The sequence below is a fragment of the Hermetia illucens genome, chromosome 5 (genome assembly GCF_905115235.1).
Source record: "Hermetia illucens chromosome 5, iHerIll2.2.curated.20191125, whole genome shotgun sequence".
Taxonomy (NCBI): domain Eukaryota; kingdom Metazoa; phylum Arthropoda; class Insecta; order Diptera; family Stratiomyidae; genus Hermetia; species Hermetia illucens.
In genome coordinates, this window is record NC_051853.1 from 58552482 (window position 1) to 58573481 (window position 21000).

General features: G+C 40.0%; 1 protein-coding gene across 3 annotated transcripts in view; it reads right to left on the reverse strand.

Moving 5' to 3' along the window:
• The window catches only part of LOC119658227 (serine/threonine-protein kinase tousled-like 2), a 197704-nt gene that overhangs the window by 145644 nt on the left and 31060 nt on the right, over window positions 1–21000 (reverse strand). The window contains exon 1 of one of the 3 annotated variants that reach the window (XM_038065496.1): window positions 19604–20743. The exons of the other annotated variants lie outside the window; for them this stretch is intronic. Coding sequence (XP_037921424.1) covers window positions 19604–19693 — 90 coding nt within the window. The 5' untranslated portion in view covers window positions 19694–20743. Of the gene's footprint in view, window positions 1–19603; window positions 20744–21000 lie in introns of those variants that run through there. 3 annotated transcript variants of the gene reach the window in all.

The following is a 21000-nucleotide window of genomic DNA, read 5'->3' on the forward strand; positions in this document are numbered from 1 at the left end:
AAAACTATAATCGTTATTCGTAATAAGAAAAACATTGAATTTTTGAGTCCAGATTACTACAAATCACGATATGCTACCACCAGCTAGCCATATTTACAGATCAAAGTCCTATTTCACTATCGAATTGGATCTTTGGCGTAACAATCCATATTGGATCAGGGCCTTGAAGTGTGTTAGATCACTTCATTCAAGACCGTAGCGGTATTATACTACCATACATTGTAGGAGGCAATGTGGTCAGCATTGCGCTCGGCCGAGATTATTACCTTGATTTAACTTAGGTAATTATTCACAGCTGAGTGGGCTGATATCCGACATCCAGTCACGATAACAAATCCGTCCGCCACCAGTGAGATTTGAACCGCGACTTTCCGCTACGACAGTCCAGCGCTGAATAATCGAATATAAATAGTCATACATTTGGTCAAGGTGTGAGTTTAAACTTAGCCACAACGTTACAGAGGCAACCAGAAACATTTGCAGAGAATTTGGAGCTGTAACGTAAACGAACAAACCATACGGCGGTAGTTCGAAAAATTTAGGTGGAGCGACATGAGCCACGAGGATATCCGCCGAGCTGCGCTTGACGGTGGAATCTGACACACATGCATCTGTAAGAAATATTGCAGAGAAATTGGGCGTAACCTATTCGACAGTTTTCTGGTACTTGCAAAAGCTTGGAAAAGTGAAACAGCTTGATAAGTGGGCTCCACATGAACTTACAGAGCAAAACGGTTTTCATCATCACTTCTCCTGATTGTTGCAGTTCTCTACGCTTTCATAACAGAAAGGATCCCTTTCTGCACAGAATAGTGACATAGTCAAAATACATGCGAAAACCGAGCCTTCATTCGAAGAAGGTAATAGTGATTGTTTGGTAGTCTGCAGCCGGAGTTATCCACTATTCTTTTTTGCAATGTGGTGTAAGAATTAATGCTCAATCGATGAAATATATCGAAAATTTCGTATTCAATGGCCCAGATTGCTCAACAGAGATGGGAGTGACACCTTTTCATGCACGACCCTGTGTATCCAAAATAACGGTTCAAAAATTAAACGAATTGGAGTATGACATATTCGCCTGACTTCCGGCCATCGACAACTGCTTCTTTTAAACATTTGGATCACTTTTCGCCGGAAAAACAATTTAACAATGAAGCTATCAAAACTACTTTCGAGGAATTTGTTCACACTAGAAAGTCGGGCTTCTACGAAACCGGCATATTAATAAAAACCGAAACTCAAAATAATATTAAAACTCTCACAAATGCGTAAATAGATTATGTTAGGATAGTCCAATGACTGTCGCGATGGAAGCTTGAAACCGCTGGTGATATTATTAATTATATTAATCCACTCTATTTTCTCATTTCTGTCAAATTGTCTGCGTTTCAAGATATTTCGGCTGCAATGTTTTCGAAGACGTTATCGCGTAATCGAAAGTCAACTCGACATTGTCTTTTCACCACTTCTGAATATTCCACACTCATCACACTTTAATAGAAAGAAGTAGAAAAAGATTGTTGAATTTCCGTGCATATATTGACGGCTCTATTTTTTGCAAAAACTGGGACTATTTTTCCACTATTTATGGCTTTAGTATATTGTAATCTACTTTATATCACCTTTGGACAAGGGAAAACGTCCATGACCGGCCTGCGTTCGAACCCGCAATGCAAGATCGGCTATTATATTATATTAATTCCTTACTTAGACAGGCCTAAACCTTAGGTCGTCAAACGTGATAAACTGTTCAGAAGAAAATACAACAAGCTTTAGGTATGTAATAGTTTCCTTATGTGAGGAACATTGAGTGCATGGCAGTTCCACTTGTACATAATTCACTTGCGTATTTCAGAAGCCATTTACACAAATAATTTGTTCAGGAAAGTGCTAGTAAGTATGACAATAGTCAACTTCAAACGCTTTACAGTAGAAGTTTATAATTATTAGCAAGTGTGCAAAAGTTCATCTTGAATAAATACAAAAAATGGTATATTCAGGATGAACTTAAGAGGAGTTTCCAGTCAGTTTCAAATAGTTGGTAGTATACTATTATGAGCCTCTTTCAGCTTACAAAAACTGTTTCGCTCAAAACGTCTCACCATAGGGTCAAAGCTCTTACTGTACAAGACAATGATCTTGCCAGTCCTCATGTATTCCTCGGAGACTTGGGTTCTTAGCAAGAAAAATTGCGAACTCTTGGCCGCGTTCGAGAGAAGAATCCCCCGAAGAATTTTTGGCCCCCTACATGAGGATGGACGATTCCGTAGCCTATGTAACGACGAAATCTATGAGCGATACCACGACCGTCAGGTTTAGAAAAAATTCTGGAGTTCCTTATTAAGGCAGGCCTAGACCGGATACTAGTTGTTGCGCCGTTGATGATGATGATACTATTATGAAGTTTATTTGAGTAGACATCGAAATAGGATGTATTTTGAGGCCTCTGTCTCACTTTAAGCTTGAATACTTTGACCCCTTACTCCTCTATATTGCACTTCATGTCAAAACTAACATCAGTTTATCAAAGTACTTATTAAGACCTTTCATTTGATACCCCATAGCGGCATATTAGGAGAAAAAATGTTTACATCCTCCCTTTACGTGTATGAGGAGAGCCCCCTTTAAACGGTATGCGTAGGATTTCAGTTTCCAGAGGTCTACCAAACTTCATTTCTATCGGTGTGGCCGTTTTGAAGAACCATGCATGTGCCGGACAATCGACCAATTTCAAAAAGGGTCAGAAGTTGAATGTGCAGAAAAAATTGTCAAGAAGCAATAGATCACTGGAATTCGAATACAATCAGTTCTTTTCAAAGTCAAACATTTCATTTTTATCTTTGCAGAGTGGAGTATGGCCATTATCCACGCAAAATATGAAGATAATAGAACGATAACGATTTTTTTTTCAACTCAAGTACTATTCGTAACGAGCACAACTGTAAATCAATAGAGCAAAACATGAGAACAGCTGATTGTTGCGTCAGAAGAAGATAGCAAGTTACAATCTACAGAGCTATGATGTGGTGTAGATATATTTATGTCACGCAATTACTTTTTTACGTACATATGTTGGGCGATAGCGAGATATTTCTAATTTGCGAATTTCCTCCCACGGCATTATGAACACAATTTGCAAGCGACGACGATTTCAACGAGGCCACCCGACAGTGTGGCGAATAAAATTGTTTTAGAATATTTTTCCTTGGGTGTATACACAAAATTTGCTATTACTGATATTATCCTAAACGAATGTAAAGGCCGCAGTGGGGTTTGGGAAGGAAGCGGAATTTCAGTTGCCATTTCACCAAATGGGAGTTGCACGAGTGCCACTCCGCACAGGGAAATTGGTAAATAGCAACAAAAGATGCGTAGATAAGCTACGAGAAGAATATAGCGTTGCAATGCGAGTGGTGGGGGAGAATTTGTCGTTACTTGCGTACCAGGTGCAATAGGAAAATTTCTATATCTGCATCCTAAGTAAAGTTGAAAATTGTGTGCGCGAGATTTGAAGCTCCTCATACCCGCCGGTCGATATACCAGCTTTATTGACAGTCTCTTTAAAAGATTTGGGGCTATGCAGTGGAAGTACAAGCAGCGCAACTTGAATTCGGTTTTGCGTGTAGCCATTTTTGGAGCTAGTCGGTGATAGTGAGCCAGAGAATTGGTAGCTTTAAGAAGTCGATATCGAGCTTTTGCTGACGTAACATCCTTCTTTTCCTTTAACGGGGAACGAGATGAGTGGGCAAATTCGTTGGCTCAATTGAGCTATTCTTCCCTATTATGGCGAAGCTGAAGTCAGAGACATTAAGATAATAAGCGTCAGGTGAATACACTTAAATAGATATGAAACACGGCATTCATATCTAACTAGGTTGTAAGGGGAAAGAAAGTCAGATTGGCCTTTATTGAAGTATATACACATTTCCTCCTCAGTCAAATTGATACCATACTTAGTTATAAAGGAGGCGATTTTGAAAATAAAACAGAGGATTCTACACTGCAATGGAGCATCTTAAGCTTAACGATTATAGACCTCCTCAATCCAAGGCGGCAACCAGATATCTGCTTTTGTTTCAGATGGTCACCAAATTAGAAGAATAAATTTTCGAATTGATTCACCCTTAAGCTGCGCGATGGAGGATTGACGCGGCCCAGCTAAAACCATCCGTAGTTTCTACGTGGAGAGACTGGGCCACACGATGTCAAAAAATATATATACATATATGGATGAAAAATTTACAATGCACGAGTCTAATCTTAATTGATAGCGGCGTGTAACAATGATCCTTTACGACAGTTTCCCCTTAGGGAAAAGCACAAATAAGAGCGAGTTTTTCAAAAATCTGACATAGAAACATACACCATGCAGATTCTATTAGTCTTTCCGGCATATGTAGGGACACAAATTAAAGTTTTTTGGATGAAAAGAATGGAATTTCTTTTGTGATAGACTTTTTAATAGGAAATGGGGGAAGTTCATCGAAATGCCAAGGTCCAAATTAATTAGCCATTGCCTGTGAAAAGCTTCAAGGCACGCGCGGATTTCTTAAATTTTCACTCAAGAGAAAACAATCTTCTTCTTTTTTTTTCAGTCTTTGTCCCGTTCACAAGCGGGGATACAGATTTTTAGTGTGCACTGATATGGATTGTTGAAACTCCTATGTGGAGCAAAGTGCATCAGAAACTACTCGGCATCTTAAGTATGATATCGCGATGGCCAATTTGTTTGAGTGTGAACCTCTCGATATTGTTGCTTTAAGTTCTAATCTCGGATTTCCAAGAATGCTTGATTTCGTTTTTGTGCTTCACCTGCTGCTGAAGATAGTATATCTTAAATATAGTCGAGTTTCCCTGTTTTAATATACTTCTCAAATGCAACAATTATCGATGTAGGTTTTGACAAGTGTGGAATCTGAGCCATCCACAAATGTCATTACGAACCGCAAGCCGGACATAGCTGGGGTGACTTCTACATCCAAACTATGTTCGAAACAGACTTCTACAAGTACTTAGGAATTCTACAAAGGACCCATGCTGGAGTTGCTGATTTGAAGGATGTAACAAATGAAGTTGGTATCTATTGGAGAAGAACAAATTAATCGCATTGAATGTATTCGTTATCCCTTCACTGGAATATGCATTCGGAATATTGCCGTGAACGCAAACCGATTTTGAAAATGGGCAGCGAGAAACTACTAAGTCCAAATTTCGAATGAATTACCAAAATTATGCCTTGAATCGAATGAACTGTTTTATTACCTTACTCACAACATCACCACCAAGTCGACTCGCTTCGCATTCATTTTTACAAGTAGCAAATTGCGGCTGATTCCATCTAGCTTGAAGGACCGATATACAAATTCGCTGAGTGGCATGAAGTCATGTTAAGAACAGATCGATGAATGGGAGTCCGAGGAAATACACGAGAAATAGACATGTTGGACCATCTCATTTCTCGCTGCAATGCAAAAGCACTGCTGCAACATATGGACAGGCATAATGCTATATGTAGGGTGATTTATCAGAACCTTACATACAATAATGTCCGGTTTACTGACATGAACAGCAGTTCTGCTTACGGCAGGTATTGGGACTAATAAACTTCATATTTTACACAATAAACCTTACTAGCACAGACGCCGCTTCCTTTGACGTCCTCATTCAGAACGCTGTGTTTCTGAAACTGTGCTTGTTGTTACAGGGGATTCTCGACGGATTTTTCCTCACCATCGGCCAACACCACCAAAGCGCCTCTATCCTTTTAAAGTACGTAGGATCGTCCGAGTTTAACTGCTTGGCACTTAGTGGTAGTGTTAGGTAAAATCCGGATTCATGTGAAGCTAAAATGTTTCATCCAAATCTGGACAGTCTCAAAACTTTGACGAAGCACAGGAAGAAGTGTCCTGGTAGGCAAAAGGCACACATAATCGATATTAAGATAGGAACGTTGCCGAAATGGATAAACTTGCTTGCATTGGTTCATCGATAACTTCGAATAATTTTAATTCATATTTAGAAACTCAGTTATAGTAAAATGGGTTCATCGTAACATACTTGAAGGCGTACAAATTATTCCCAATTCCATAATAACTCGTTAGGTGCTAATTTGATTATCCTTCATCCCCCTTGAAGTGTTAGAAAATGAAGAGTGAGAGCGCGATGGAGCAATGATTGAGTTTGTTTAGCTAGCATTAGAACCTCTATCCCATTGCCCTGAATTCGAATTCTAGTTGACATTTATGTTTGTCGTTAGGCTTGTCTCTTGCGATAATAATGAAATTGAAGCAAAACGTCATTGAAATTAGAATGGGGGAAAATATTAGGAAGAAGACACTGTGTAGATGTTCTGTACCCCACAACGGAGCGAACAGGAGACATATAAACTGAGCAGAAAATTTCAAGCATGGCTCTACTATAGTTCTTGAAATAATGACATGTGCAACTTAGCAGATCTATCATCTGCGTTTTATCAGCCGACCACAATCACCGACTTCCTATGATGATGAACGCTTAACTTTTTTGGGGTAATCGGGCTTCCGCTGGAAGAAGGCGAACTTAAGCGGAGCTGAAAAACATTCACATCGCAATTGCAGCCGCCAACGACTAACGTCAGGCTTCCACAGGGATTGTAGCTGATGAAATTTCGAAAAGAACTCGATATTCAGAGGGATATTTCCGATAGCGAATAAGCGTGATACCGCAACAACGCTATGACAGAAAGTTATTCTGTTAAATTTGAGAATGAAGCAAATCATACTAATGGCAAAATCAAACCGCAACAAACGAAAATAACTCGACCAAGAAGGGACTTTCTAAAGACATACTTCCGAAATGACCGAACTACTTTAAAAACTCCATTTGGATACTAACTCGGCTATGATAACCACTTTTGAGGCTTGACTAAATGTACGCATAAACTTAAGGGAGGTTTTACTCAATTTCCCCAAAAATATAGTAATATACCACTCCCACTCCCCGCCTAGCAGATCTCAAAACTAACACCGTTTTCACAAAGTACTAATCGAGACCTTTCATTTGATACCCAACATGACTATATTCGGTGAAAAAAGTTTTACACCCCCCTTTCACATGTATGGGGACCCCCCCTAAATCTCAACGTAGGAGGATATCACTCACTGCATGTCTGGGCGTTCATAGTTCCCACCTCCTCACCAAATTTCGTGTCAATCCGTATAGCCGTTTCTGAGAAAAGTGCGTGTTACAGACAGCCAGACAGTAGAAGCGGTTTTCCCCGACCGGTGGAAGAGGCAAAAATTAGTTTTGCTCCCGAAGCCGAATAAGCACCCAGGACACCCATCATCATACCGACCGATTTGCCTCATCGACACGCCAGGAAAGATGCTCGAAAGGGTCACCTACAACAGACTGCTACCTTTCTTCCAATATGAGGATGGACTATCGGAGCGACAATTTGGATTTCGTCAAGCCTACTTAACGATCGACTCCGTAGAGCGGGTGTCCCTGGTTATTTGACTAAGCTCCTCGACAGTTCTAGCTGTGGTTGTCGTCGCGAAACAACGTGAAGACGTTGAAATGTACGCTAACGAAACCATTAGAGCCATAAAAGCGTGGTTGAAGATGGTTCAGCTTGACCTTGCGGAACAAAAGACGGAGACGGTCTTGATTACCAATAGTAGGAAGAGGAATACGGTTAATACTCGTGTTGGTGGTCACGTCATCACTTCGAAACCGATTATCAAGTACCTAGGGGTGATGTTTGACGCTAAAATCAATTTCAAGAGACATCTGGACTATGCCTGTGAGAAAGCGGCAAATACCAGTGTATCATTAGCGCGGATGATGCCTAACGTTGGAGGCCCAAGGTACAGTCGCAGATTACTTGCGGCCGGAGTGGTTCGCTCCACACTATTATACGCGGCACCAGTTTGGGAGGAAGCACTAGCGTGTGAGAGTAATTATAGGATGGTAAATATGACTTACCGCTTAGTGGCGCTAAGGATGTGCACCGCCTTCAGAACAATATCAGGCGAGGATCGTGTGTTATTGCGGGAATGATCCCGATAGACATTCTGGCAAGTGAGACACGCTGCCTGTACGAGACAAGGAAAATGAATCCTCCTGAAAAGGATGCAAAATACCGAAAGGCGGCAAGGCGAGAATTGCTGGAGAAGTGGTAGAAACTGTGGGACGACTCGCAGAGGGATCGCTGGACCCACACTTTGATTTCCCGTATTGAGGAGTGGATCCAGCGAAGACACAGCGAGATTAACTACCATCTGACGCAATTCCTGTTAGGACATGGTGGTTACAGGAAGTACTTGCACCAATTCAGGCTGGATGATTCTCCCTTGTGTTCTGAATGTGGTTGCACACCTGAGGACCCGGAGCATGTTATGTTCCACTGTCCACGATTTTTCTCAGAAAGGAGGAGTCTGGAAAACTCCCTGCAAATCAACCTAAGCCCGCGAAACCTCGTCGGGGAAATGTTGAAGTCGGAGAACTGATGTACGGTGAAGTCCGCAATCAAAAGAATACAAGAGGAACTTGGAAGAGCGGAGCGCGCAAGGAGGATGCGAAGAACGGAAGGCTTGGTCGCTTAAAGCGCAGTCCACCCCGCGAAGTAATGCTTTGCGGCGGTCCCGCGGGGAAGGAAGGAGAAAGTGGGGGAGGTTTTAGTGGGCGGGAATCCAACACGCAGCTGCAACCTGGCGCGGCAGTGTCTGTGTAAGATTTCCACCTCCATCCATAATAAAAAAGAAAAAAAAAAGACAGACAGGCATTGAATCGATTTTAATGTTTTGTTTGCAAAAAACAGTTTGCCACATTTATTTAAACATTCAAACCATGTGGTTCGTGTTTCGACTAACAACACAATAACAACTGCATTACAATCAGTCTGTCATCAGTGCAGTCGAACTGACAAATCTGATCATCATTGGAAATTTTAATATTCATCGGTCATTGCCGTGACCGATTAGTTTTGCTTAATTTTATAGCTTTGACTGACACCAAACAAATAAAATACTAAATCGTCTAGGGTAGGTCTTAGGTTGGTCATTGTCGTAGACGAACAGACTGCAATGAATACTTAGAAACGATTCTAAAGCCCCCACGTACTTCCACAATAAGGAACTAACGACATCGCTTGTAGTGTCTGTCCTCTATTTTCCTAGGAAAGATTCATCGACCACGATGAATAGTACGAGGAATTTCTCCGAATTTGTTACGAAATCAACGAATCAGGGTTCTAGCACACCACTCTCGCACCCAACCACAGAAGTTTGTAGTTCCTTAACTTCATTATTTTCAGTAACCAACTAAAAGGTCGCCACACCTTTTAGGATACTGCCATCGATGGGATTAGAACTAATTCATCTTTCATAGCGAAACATTGTTCGGTGATATTCTGCGGTGGATTATTCCAAATCCTTTATTGTTTGCAGGCAGATGATTCTACTTCGGGAAAAAAGCCCAATCATTGAAATCCCACGTGTTCAATTTGGAAGTCCAAAGTTTGCTGCACGAAACAAGCAACTGAATATGTACAAATATCAAATGATCACCAAGGCTGATTTGCGGTCATTTAAATTCCAATTGCTCAATTTAACGATTTATACAAACCAATAAATATTTCATCGCTGCCATTTGTCGTGACGAAAGTAGTTTCACTCATTACATGTCTAAGATTGAACTGCATTGGATTGCTCTTGGAAAGCCTTTTTGCCAGCGTCTGAAATTTCGCAGGTAAAAATTCGTTTTGAAATTGTCTTTCAATGCTTTGCGAGCTTTGGTAATCTAAAGGCTTACTAAAGTATTACAGCAGTACATTACCACATGAGAATTGCTTTCAGAATCCCAAAAAAAATATCTCCCTTCAACTCTGAATTTCAAGACTATAACGCTGGAATTTATCTATTCTGGGAAAAACGACTATTCTGGGGATCCTCAATGCCATTCTCGAGTATTTCGTTTACAATCGATTGGATAATTATATCAATGTACATACATATGTGTATATCTATATATATACAAAGCGTGTTTGCCGTTTCTGAGCTGATTTCGATTACGGATTGCCAGTTCACAAATTTGTATCCATTTCAATCGTCTACGCGCCCCTGTGAGTCGATTCTAAGCTTCTCGCCCAAGGAGGGCATCGTTATTTTCGTTGTTTGTTCTAACAACGTCAATGGTTAAACTGAATTTAGGTTCACCCCCACCCTACTCTCTAAAACAACCCAATCATTTACAGATACTTAAATTATAACAGGCTAAGGGTCATCAAGGGCATGAAAATAATACTCTAATTGAATAAATATGGTCTCAAGTGAATCAAACTTGCACCGTGACTAATCCTCAAAATATATTTCAATGTGAGTTTTTCTGTAAAAAACAACTTGTTATTCATCTCTAATCCATTTTGACCGAAAACTGATAGTGTAAAAAGACGCAAACTCACCAAAAACTCAATATACCGCCATTATCAAGACTATACGGTATTAATTACGTCGCATAATAAATAACAAAGTGTCGAATTAAAAACACACCCATTAAGCAAACCAAACATCTAAAATTAGACCAAATTTACCCATCGGAAAATCGATAAAATCCCACAACCTACACAAAAGTCTCTTCTCTTTTCCTTTTACAAGGTTTCGCGTGAAGGCGAAGCAGAAGTGATGAAAACGAGGCAAACGTCGGAGGAACCTACAACAACGACAATGAGATACGAAAATCATGTTTCAAAACAAAATCGCTTCGTGTAAGCCACTGTTAATAAATAGCATGAAAAGCAGAAGTAGCAGCAGCACGACAAGAATTGCCAGACGTCTGGCACACAAACTACGAAAGCTCCATCATAGCTCCAAGGAAGGCAAAAAAGGAGCAAATGGAGAAGGAAAGGAAGAAAAACGACAATTGGTGAACCGCATCGTTAAGTTGAAAGACACAAGAGTTTTTGTTGGATTGTCGAGTGATGAGGTTGGGTGTGGGTTAATGAATAAATGGAATACATCCGCTAAGCCAAGGCGGTTAGAAGAATTTTCTGGATTTAAGGTCCAGAAGCTACCGTGGTCCGACTTGAAAGGGGAGGCGGGGTTTTATATGCAACTCCAAATCCACATTCCCTGGAAACACTTGTGCATTGATACCGAATTATGATCCATTTCTACTACCAACCTCATTAACAAAATTCAAAGGATCCCATCGTCTTATTAAAGCTCAATTTAACCACTTCTGGAATTCTCGCCTGAACCAATAACTTCTGCACCGCGGCATCTATTACTTTCGTTCAGCACTTTCAATGCGATATTCCGGCATTCCACATTTCCAATTTCTTCTCTTTCTATGCGGAAAACAGCGCACTTGCGTCAATCGTGCACCCATCGAAACGCTGATGCTTCAGATAACAAACATTAAAGATGGAGGATTCCATCATCCGAGACCAAGACAGATTATGAAAAGTTTTTGTGTTTCCATCGCAATCACTCTTTCACTCCACGATGAAATAAGACGGTTGGTGGCTAAATACCAGGAAGAAGCAGGTTTCAATTCAAATGAATGAAACTGAGCTGGAGCAACATTAGCACAAAAGCATCCAAAATCGATCTGTTCTCCCAAAAAACAGCCGCAACAATGTGCCGAAGACAAATAACCCCCAAGCGAAGGAAGTAAGACAAACATAAGCTTTTTCTCAACTCCACCGTTCGCAACCAGTACCACCAACATGGGCCACATGGAGAGTGGCAAACTCCTCGAGAGGCCACAACCTCGCAACCTACAATCCATAGTACAACAGGCATTCCCAGCACAATGTTGTAGAATCTCTGGAATGCTATGATTGCGATAGCAGTGGCCGGGCTGCTACCCTTCACGTTCCATTTCGTCTAGTCTACCGCCCACTTGCAGTGCATCAGCTTCGCAAGCACTAGTGACTGGAATCAACAATTTTGCGCGTTTCATGAGATTCTCTGTTCTCCATTTGTTCCCCTAACTAACATAGTCTGTGGTCCTCCTTCGCTATTTCTCTTGCTTAAAAAAATATTCCGACAATCTCAAATGCCGACTGACTGCTGGTAAGTGGAGAGACAGCGAGAATTCACTAGTCAAGTTGCTATTGTTGGTTTAGTGACGATGACAGCTATTATGAGATTGGGGTTTGCGTACCTTGACGTCATGTGTACGAGAGAAATTGGCATATCGGATTTATATGAACAATTATCAACCACAATTAACATTTTTTTTAGATTCTGAAAAAAGTGTCAAGGGCAAATTAGATATGGGAATACTAAAGAAATTTAAGAATTTTAGGCACTATAGCTTCTTATAGCTCCAAGCCCTAATAGATAGGGTAATCAGCTTTAAAACAAAACTTCGAATAGTAGTCGAATACGAACTTTTCTCGTCTTCTGTTCTTGGTAAAGATGAATTGTCACTTGAAAATCTCTACAAATCGTCAGACATCTTAGGAACCCTCACCCCCTTTCATACTAAAAATCATTTTTGGTGACGTATGATGATTTAAATTACCGCACTCTTACTTCAGTATAATTATTTCTTTTGGCTTGACCTTTGGGACAGCGTACAGGGTTGGTTTGCAAAAGTCCAAGAGCGAAAGATGCAAATAAGCGCTGAATGCCTTCCCTATACTTACAAGGACAGGGAAGGAATTTGTGGAGATTTGTAGAAGAATCGACTATAACATTGTTCTTAATTTAACTACCGTTCCCAACAGACACCTTAAACCTGCTGTTAAAACTAGGTCCGGCAGATGTGTCAATGTTTTTGAGGCACGCATGTTCGAAGGAGTTTCCTCGTTTAAAGCAAGATACAGTGGTTGGCTTTTATTGAGGAATGTCAATAAATAACCGGGAGATTCTTCATCATATCGACCGAACTGAAGTTTACAACAGCTTGTCCCATATCAAGCAGTATACTGATGGCTTTCGGAACGATAACTTGGTTATCGCCAAGGCTATCCTAAATTGACCCCATTGCCAAAGAATGTGGTTGCCGTCGCGAAATAACCCGTATATGTTAAAATGCACGTTAATGAGAACATCAGCGTCACATAAACATGGATGGTGATAGATGAACTTGGCTTAGCGGAATAAAAGATTTAGGCTGATCACCATCTGTAGAAAATACAATACAATTATTTCAGATTTGGATTGGTAGAGAATCTATCTATCAAATCAGTCATTCACCTCGGCGTATTGTTAGACGGAACTACATTTCACGAGGCATCTGGATGAGACACCTCTAAAAAGTAAAAGTACTGATTTTTCTTATTGTGGGATATTTTTTCAAAGTTGGGGCTTTTCTAAACTGAACAGACAAAGTCGGAGCGTGAAATATGAAGATAAGAAATTCTACCAATTGCAACGTGTTATCAGGCTTCTTCTCGCTAAAGATAAAGCATCACCTAAAATTTACTCAAGGTTCAAAACTGACGAACTTTTTCAGGTAGAGTCGTGAAATCAATGAAAACTGAAAGAATGTTCATGACAATTGGAGGTATTTCCAAAGATGGGAGTACAAAAAATTGAAAAAAATGTTCGCAAGGGCTATTGACAGTAATAATAATAATCGTTAGCGAAACAATCCATTTTGGATCAGAGCCTTGAAGTGTGTTAGAGCACTTCATTCAAGACCATAACGGTACTTTGTAAGAGGCAATGTGGTCAGTATTGCGCTAGCCCGAGATTATTACCCTGATTTGACTCAGGTATTCATTCACAGCTGAGTCGACTGGTATCCGAGGTCAAATCACGATACAAATTCCCTTGCCACCAGTGAGATTTGAAACGCGACCTTTCGTACGACAGCCTTGTGCTCTAACCACTCAGCAGTCCGGACACGGGCAAGGGCGATTAATAATGGATGAAATTTGTGTGATGTTTCCATTTACCCTTACATAAATGCCGCGATTTAAAAAATCGAACACAAGATGAATTTTAAATAACTGATAGAAAAGCATAAACTAAAATGCGTCGTTAGCTTTCGCAAGTTCCTTGAGAGGTTTGAATTAGAAGGTAAAGATTTTCTAAGTTCAATTGTAACTGTAGATCAAACTTAAGTCGCTTATTATACCTCTAAGACGGAGGTAGTTACCCCAGTGAAGGCGTATTACTTCCCATTTGCCAAAAAATTCAAAATCTAAACCAGGCCGAACAAGTGGGAAACCCGAAACTCGACGCTTCAGGCATGAAAGGTTTTGTTCCTTTCTTCTGTAAGTATATTTGAGTGCAGAACTATCCCATTTGTACGTAGCCCGTAATGTATAGGTACATATATTTAGCATGTGAAACTACCCACTTTAGTGTGATATTGATACTTAGTATTTTGAGTTGCAGTAAGTTTACACGGAAAAGACAACTTTGAAGTTCTGGAACTTTATTAGCAATAGCACGATTTTGAACAAACTTGGGAATATCATGCTGTCATACTATAGTCAATATTACTGCAAATTTTTATGACTCTTGGATAAATTAATCTAGTCAAATTCTCAAAAACGTAGTAATATACTATTATTACCTTAATTTGAGTATCTTTCGATATGGAGAATATGTTTAGGCATGGACCCTACATAGGAGCAGCTTCATATTTTTTTTAAATTTTTCGGTTTGGTAATTTCTAAAAATGGGTCGTTAAAGAAATCATCACTTTCGACCCCTCACAGTCCCCGCAAATGTCAAAACTAAGGCTAGCTTCGAAAAGTACTAATCCAGACCATTTGATACCCAATATGACTATGTTCAGTGCCCTTAAACTAAACATAAAAAACGTAACGTAAATTTCGTGTCAATCGATACAACCATTTCTGAAAACCTTAAAAATTATGCCCACAATGTTTTGGGGCCGCAAAGGGATTGTTTCAATAGAAATTCTGCCAAAGGACGAAGCGATTAATGAGTCGCGATTGTGTGAAACCCAAGGAAGCTGAAAATTAACGAAAAGAGTGTACTCGTTGCTCATGTTAGTACTTTTCGAAACCGGTCTTAGTTTTGACATTTGTTGGAAGTGATCATTTCTTTAAGGGGACCATTCTCAGAAACTACCAAACCGAAAAATCTGAAAATAATCAGGAGGCTGCCACTATATGGTACCTGGGCTCCAAAATACCTTTCATACCTATATCTGTTCAAATAAAGTTAATAGTAGTTTATTACTATAATTTTTAGTAATTGGCAGGAAACACCCCTTAAATTCATCCTAGCACCACGGAATGCAGTAATGTAGGCTATAATGTAGAGCATGATCTTGCCAAGTTCGGTTGAAATCGCACTATTACTAACAAAGTTATAATACGTCAAAGTTGTAGTTTCTTTGAAAATTGAAAACTATGAATGTCAATATCACCCGAAAGTGGATACTCTCACATAATATATGGATATATTACGTGCTACGTACTAAGAAATACACAAAACCCTTCCTACCTGAAGCGTCCAGCTTCCGGTTTCCCGACTTGTTAATTCAATACAACTTTGTGCACGAGCGACGAATTACAAAACTGTCTGGACCAAAAACGTAGCCCGAAATGTCTCCTTTCATATGCATGGGCATCAACACCAGATAGTAACGTAAATCCGGGAATGACCCAATAGAAATTAATGGAGAGCTTACTTCTCAACTTAGTCAGGGCCTCGTGGCGCTAAAACGTGGAATAATTAGACTAGGAGAACTAGACAGCACCAAGGCTGAATCTACGAGTAACACAATGTTAAATGAAGAATTCCTGTATTTGTATTTGTTCAATCTGAATTAGCTTTTTCTTACCATTAACTGGAAAGAATTTAACTGTTATAGAATTCCCTAAACAAATTCAAATAAGGAAATCTGGTAATCGAGCAGGCAGCGCGAGATCTTGGGCTGCACATCAATGAAGGCAAGACAAAGTATATAGTGGCAACGTCAGCACCGAAAACCAACCAACCAACATCAAACCGCACTGGTCAAACAGGAAGAATAAGGATAAGAGACTACAACTTTGAGGACGTTGAAAATTTCTCCTATCTAGGGTCGAAAATTACAACCGATAACAGCTACGACGATGACATCCGCGCATGGTTATTGGCTGCCAACAGAGCCTATTTTAGCTTACAGAAACGTCTCACCATAGGGTCAAAGCTCTTACTGTACAAGACTATGATCTTGCCAGTCCTCATGTATTCCTCGAAGACTTGGATTCTTAGCAAGAAGAATTGCGAACTCTTGGCCGCGTTCGAGAGAAGAATCCTCCGAAGAATTTTTGGGCTCCTACATGAGGATGGACGATTCCGTAGCCTACATACCGACAAAATTTATGAAGGATACCAAGTTGCGAGTTGAGCAGGATAGGAGGATGCAACTTTGAGACCATTGATAATTTCTCCTATCTAGGGTCGAAAATCACAACCGATAACAGCTATGATGGTGAAATCCGCGCACGGTTGTTGTCAGCCAACAGATTCTATTTCAGCTTACAAAAACTGTTCCGTTCGAAACGTCTCACCATAGGGTCAAAGCTCTTCCTGTACAAGACAACAGAATACGACAGGAATAGTTCTCACTTCACCTAACTCCCGTATTCCGATCGTCGAAGAGTAGAGGCAGCTCACCATGATTTCATTAATTCCAACTTGAAGTATCGCCGCCAAATTTTCAAACTGAGGAGCAGAGCTGGATTATTTAGGATAGTCTTAGCTTATTTTTTTATCTAATACTTTAATCATGGATCCAAAAGGTTTCGCATCGATCTTCCAATATTATCCATTATACACTGAATTTTATAGATAATTATATTACTGTGAGAAATTGATGAGCGATATCACGACCGTTAAGGATGAAATTCGAGTCAATCAACTGGGCGGGTCATCTAATCCGAATCATGATTCAGTCCGTAAAATATGTAGACCCTATTTTTCTGGTGTAAAAAAAAATGTTGCAGACCCTGTTTCAGATGCAGCGATGGCTACTGCATTTCGTAATTAACGCAGACTTAGACCGGATACCGGTTATTGCATCGTTGATGTGTATTGGCAATAAACAACTAATAAAACTTTTATAATATGAAATGATAATTTAGTTAAGGTGACTGGGCGACGTTCATCTCGGATTCAGTATTTACGAGCATAACTTTTAAAATTTATTTTTTCAAAGTTTCAATCACTCTCACTCGGTGGTCATGATGTAGGGACTAACAATATACATACATTTTTAGTTGATTTTAGTACATTGTAGAACCACTGGTGGTAGGATGCATTCCCTACTATAAATACCCTCAGATATTAAGATTAAAAATTAAAAATATCCAGTCCAATACGGATTCATGTGAGTACTGACAACTAAACAGTAATTGATTTGAGTACTCGGCATCTTGTTTTATAGGCTGGATCGGACATCAGTTGAGGATTTTTAAAAAAGTAACTTGTTTTCGGGAGCTATTCAACCGGAAATTTTGAAAAAATCATTATATCAATGCTTACAATCTAAAAACTAAACTTACTAAAATCACTTCAGGTATGAAAGGTTTTGTGTATTTCTTTTATAAAAACATTTGAGTGGACATTTGTTCCATTAGTACCTAGCACGTGATATATGCTTATATTATGTGAGAATATCCACTTTCACATGATACTAACATCCAAAGTCTGCACAGAAGCGACAACTTTGACCTATTATAACTTTGTTAGTAGTAGTGCCATTTCCATCAAACTTGGTAGGATTATGCTCTCTTCGTGATTCTCGGATGAACATAGGGAGGTTTTGCAATCAATTACTAAAAATTATAATAATATGCTATTATTAACTTTATTTGGTATGGAGGGTATTTCGGATCCTAGCCATCATATATTGGCTGATTGTTTCAGATTTTTCGGTTGGGTAGTTTCTGAGAATGATCACTTCTCTCTTCTGCCCCCCTACACCTTTCCAACAAATGTCAATGCTAAGACAGGAATCGTTTTACTCGTGTTACACAAAACCTTGATTATTTGCAGTTATGCTATACGAAGTACCACCGGAGAGGTAACACCTAAAGAATTCAAAGGTGGGGGACGAAACCGAATGAAGGGAAAGACTTTCTATCCCAACTGTTTAAAATTTAATATTGTTCTAAGGTTTGCAAATCAACCTTACCTTTAAGATCATTTCAGGGGTTCGATTTTTTTTAACAGATTAAAACTTAGTATAAACAATGAAATGAATATGTTGGATACCGCGGCTAACATCAGCGAAGATTGGGGGGTGAAGCTTGCAAAAGCGACATTGATATTACTACTCAGCTAACAGTTTTGTTTCAAATTACATATTTTTTCTGTCGATATCTATCTCCTATAAATACACACAGATTCCCCATATATTCTTCATAAACAAGTTGGTCTCAAATTCCCTTAGCTCTTATTGAAACAATGAACTGCAATCAGATCAAAAATTGATTTCTCCCGGCCAATCCGAACATTTTCCAATCGATAATTGCTGCCATTGAAAAGTAGAAGTATAACACCATCTTAATGACCATATTTACACCACACTCTCCTCTTTCATTCACTGTCCCGATGGTATAAATACTTATCGCTGACAACATGGCATGGCAAATGGGCCGATATTACAATCTTCTCTTATAGGCTATGATGTTATGCTAACCGGTCTCGGTTTCGGGACGACTTTGGTGCTTTAATATACACTGGGAACAAAACATAGACCGAGCGAACAACCCGCTTAGGAAAAACAAGACCGGGCTCTTGAATGTATGGACTGGTGTACAAAACGCAGGCGCATCCACAGGGTTAAAATATACAGACATACTGAGTGCAAAGAAACGGGGAACACGAGAAAATCAATTTTATCATCATAGAGGCGAGACAGTAAGTATGTAGTGTAGTGATACAGCAGGCGAACAGCTGGTTTCACATTTCTTGTGTAGTGAAATGCCCCAACGCCTCGTAACTGCATGCATAGTACGAGTAGAGTCGATTTGAAAATCCCGCCTGAGTTTCAGTAGGTGACTGACTGTTGTTGGATCTAGATTGTACTCTGTCGTACCGGCGTAGTTTCTTCTTCGCAAAAAGACATTCGTCGGGCTAGGGAGCACTACGGGGTTCCTGTATACAGACCACTAGCCTTTCAGGTTGTTAGATATCCTTGAATATGGTGAATTCGTTTTTGTTAAAACCGGAGTTTCAGCGTCGTTATTTCCTATGATTTTTTTGGTATTACTTGATTGGGATATATAGTCAAATATCTTCCACCGAGTATGCAGAGACTGTGACGGTTACGGTTTGGCTGACGACTAACGACTGTTAACTACTAAACTGGATTACACATGGGGTCACATATGTTTGAAGTGCCAAGAACATTCGTGGAGAGGTGATACCACTGGCAATGGACACTTTAATAAATGCAAAATCGATTCTTTGCCAAATGGAAAACCAAGGGTTGCGAATAGTTCAAGAGCCGAAAACGGAATTCCAATCGCTTAGTAGCTATGGAAAATGGATAGCATCTAAATTTTTCTACGGAATCGAGTACAATGAATGGAATATGCAATGGTTTTAATTGATGGTAGCCAGTGTGAAAAAGAAAGTGCAAGAAAGTGTAGTGAACCCGAAAAAGTGATCCCGCAGACTATAATACTTACATAGTAGAAATAGTAGTGCTGCTGTTGCTGGTACTGATGTCGTGGTGAACCTGGTGCTCCATTTGAGAAATTTTGTAATTCACTGCACATAGCCACAAAATGTATTTCTTCCAATTGTTTTCTCGCCGCACAAACTCTGCCCCCAAAGCAATCCGGTGGGTATACGGTTGGATGGCAGTGACACCTCACTCGAAACTGATTTTATCTTTCAACTAGTTGCAATTGAATACTTATTTGCTGCCGTTTACCAATTCATTGCAGCAATCTTGAGGAACTTGTTCGACTATTCCGTGCAGCTTGCATTACATAATAAACAATCGATTTGTACAGGATGCCTTGACGGGATTTGGGTTCGGTTTCGTCTCTCAAATTTTCCCTAGGGCCAAGGCAGAATGAGGAACTTGAGATTCTACGATGTGGAATGTGTTCGAAAATCGATGGATCACGAAATAAGTGCCAAATGCCGTTTATCGGAGGATGTTTCGGTGATAAGTGAACGTCCAATTACTTGGTGGCTTCACTGTTCACGCCTTAGCACTATAACTTCCACTTGGCTGAATTGCGGTTAATTAGAGAATGATTAAGTGTTAATTTAATAACTTTGAGGCTGAAGTGTGAAGTCTCTCGGAAGAGTTACATCAACCCCACTGAATACTTTCACACTATCCTAGTTTTAACACTTCCAAGTAACGCTTCAGTGGATTTCAGGGAGAACTTTGAACGACGCCGTGAGTTCTGGATGGCTTTGTTCGATTTCCACCAAACTTTTTCTCACGCACGATACTTTGACTTTGATTGCAAATACCAACAGACAGTCGAGTAGAAAAAACAGTGCACATCGATAAAGTTCGCCGCACTGGAAAAAAAGATACTCGTCTAAATACCGCGCCCTGTCCCGCCCTGCCCGACTTGGCTCGGCGCAATGCTAACCATCCATGTAGATGAGAAATGTACAAGATGAAATATCTGTTGTGGCTGTTGTTGCTCTTGTTATTCTAAATAGAAGAAAATCGAAACGAGCGCATAGTTATAGTTCCACACACATTTTCTACATTTCCTACATTTTTCGCCTTGCGTTTCGTCGCACCACTGCGCGAATTTGTACATACTCGTATGTACCTAAAATACCGTCGTCATGCATATATGTACAAAAGTTAATACACATAAGAAAACTGATGCGATGAAAAAGATGAAAAAATCAACCGCAACACGACAGTCTTACAGGCAGGAGCTAGGTGGAGCGAGGAGACGGGCGAGCCATGGACATACTAAATATACAACCCGCCGGGGGAGCATCGCGGGGCACGCCAGAAGCACGAGTAGTGGCAGCCAAGCAGAGGAAATCAAATTAAAATACAGAAAAGTTTCAATGCGCATATAAACCACCAAGTAACCAA